A 296-nucleotide genomic window follows, 5' to 3' on the forward strand; every position below is an offset into this window, starting at 1 on the left:
GGGGCCCAGGCCATCAGTTGCTAGGAGACAGAGTGCCAGGCATTAGGTGCACTGGCCCTTTGCTCTGCCAGATACTTAAGAACTGCCTAGGGGACACTGAGGCACCAACACAGTATTCAGAGCAAACATTAAGAACATTTCTAGTTCATCACACCCGGCTCCTGCTCTCCCTTTGTCCAGGCCAAGGTGTCAACTGGCCCCACCCCCCCTCCTGGCTCAGGTTACAGGCTCAGGTCCCGTCCCTCCCCTAAAGTCACCCCCTGCTCTGCCCTCCCCCATGCAGACAGCCCCAGTAA

The 296-nt window shown here is 57.8% G+C and overlaps 1 protein-coding gene across 1 annotated transcript in view; it reads left to right on the forward strand.

Moving 5' to 3' along the window:
- Positions 1–296, forward strand: part of LOC116829703 (striated muscle-specific serine/threonine-protein kinase-like) — a 5,212-nt gene extending 4,916 nt beyond the window's left edge. The window contains exon 4 of the mRNA XM_075061399.1: positions 284–296. Coding sequence (XP_074917500.1) covers positions 284–296 — 13 coding nt within the window. The remainder of the gene's footprint in view (positions 1–283) is intronic.

This window comes from Chelonoidis abingdonii, unplaced genomic scaffold (genome assembly GCF_003597395.2).
Source record: "Chelonoidis abingdonii isolate Lonesome George unplaced genomic scaffold, CheloAbing_2.0 scaffold0492, whole genome shotgun sequence".
In the NCBI taxonomy this organism is placed as follows: Eukaryota; Metazoa; Chordata; order Testudines; family Testudinidae; genus Chelonoidis; species Chelonoidis abingdonii.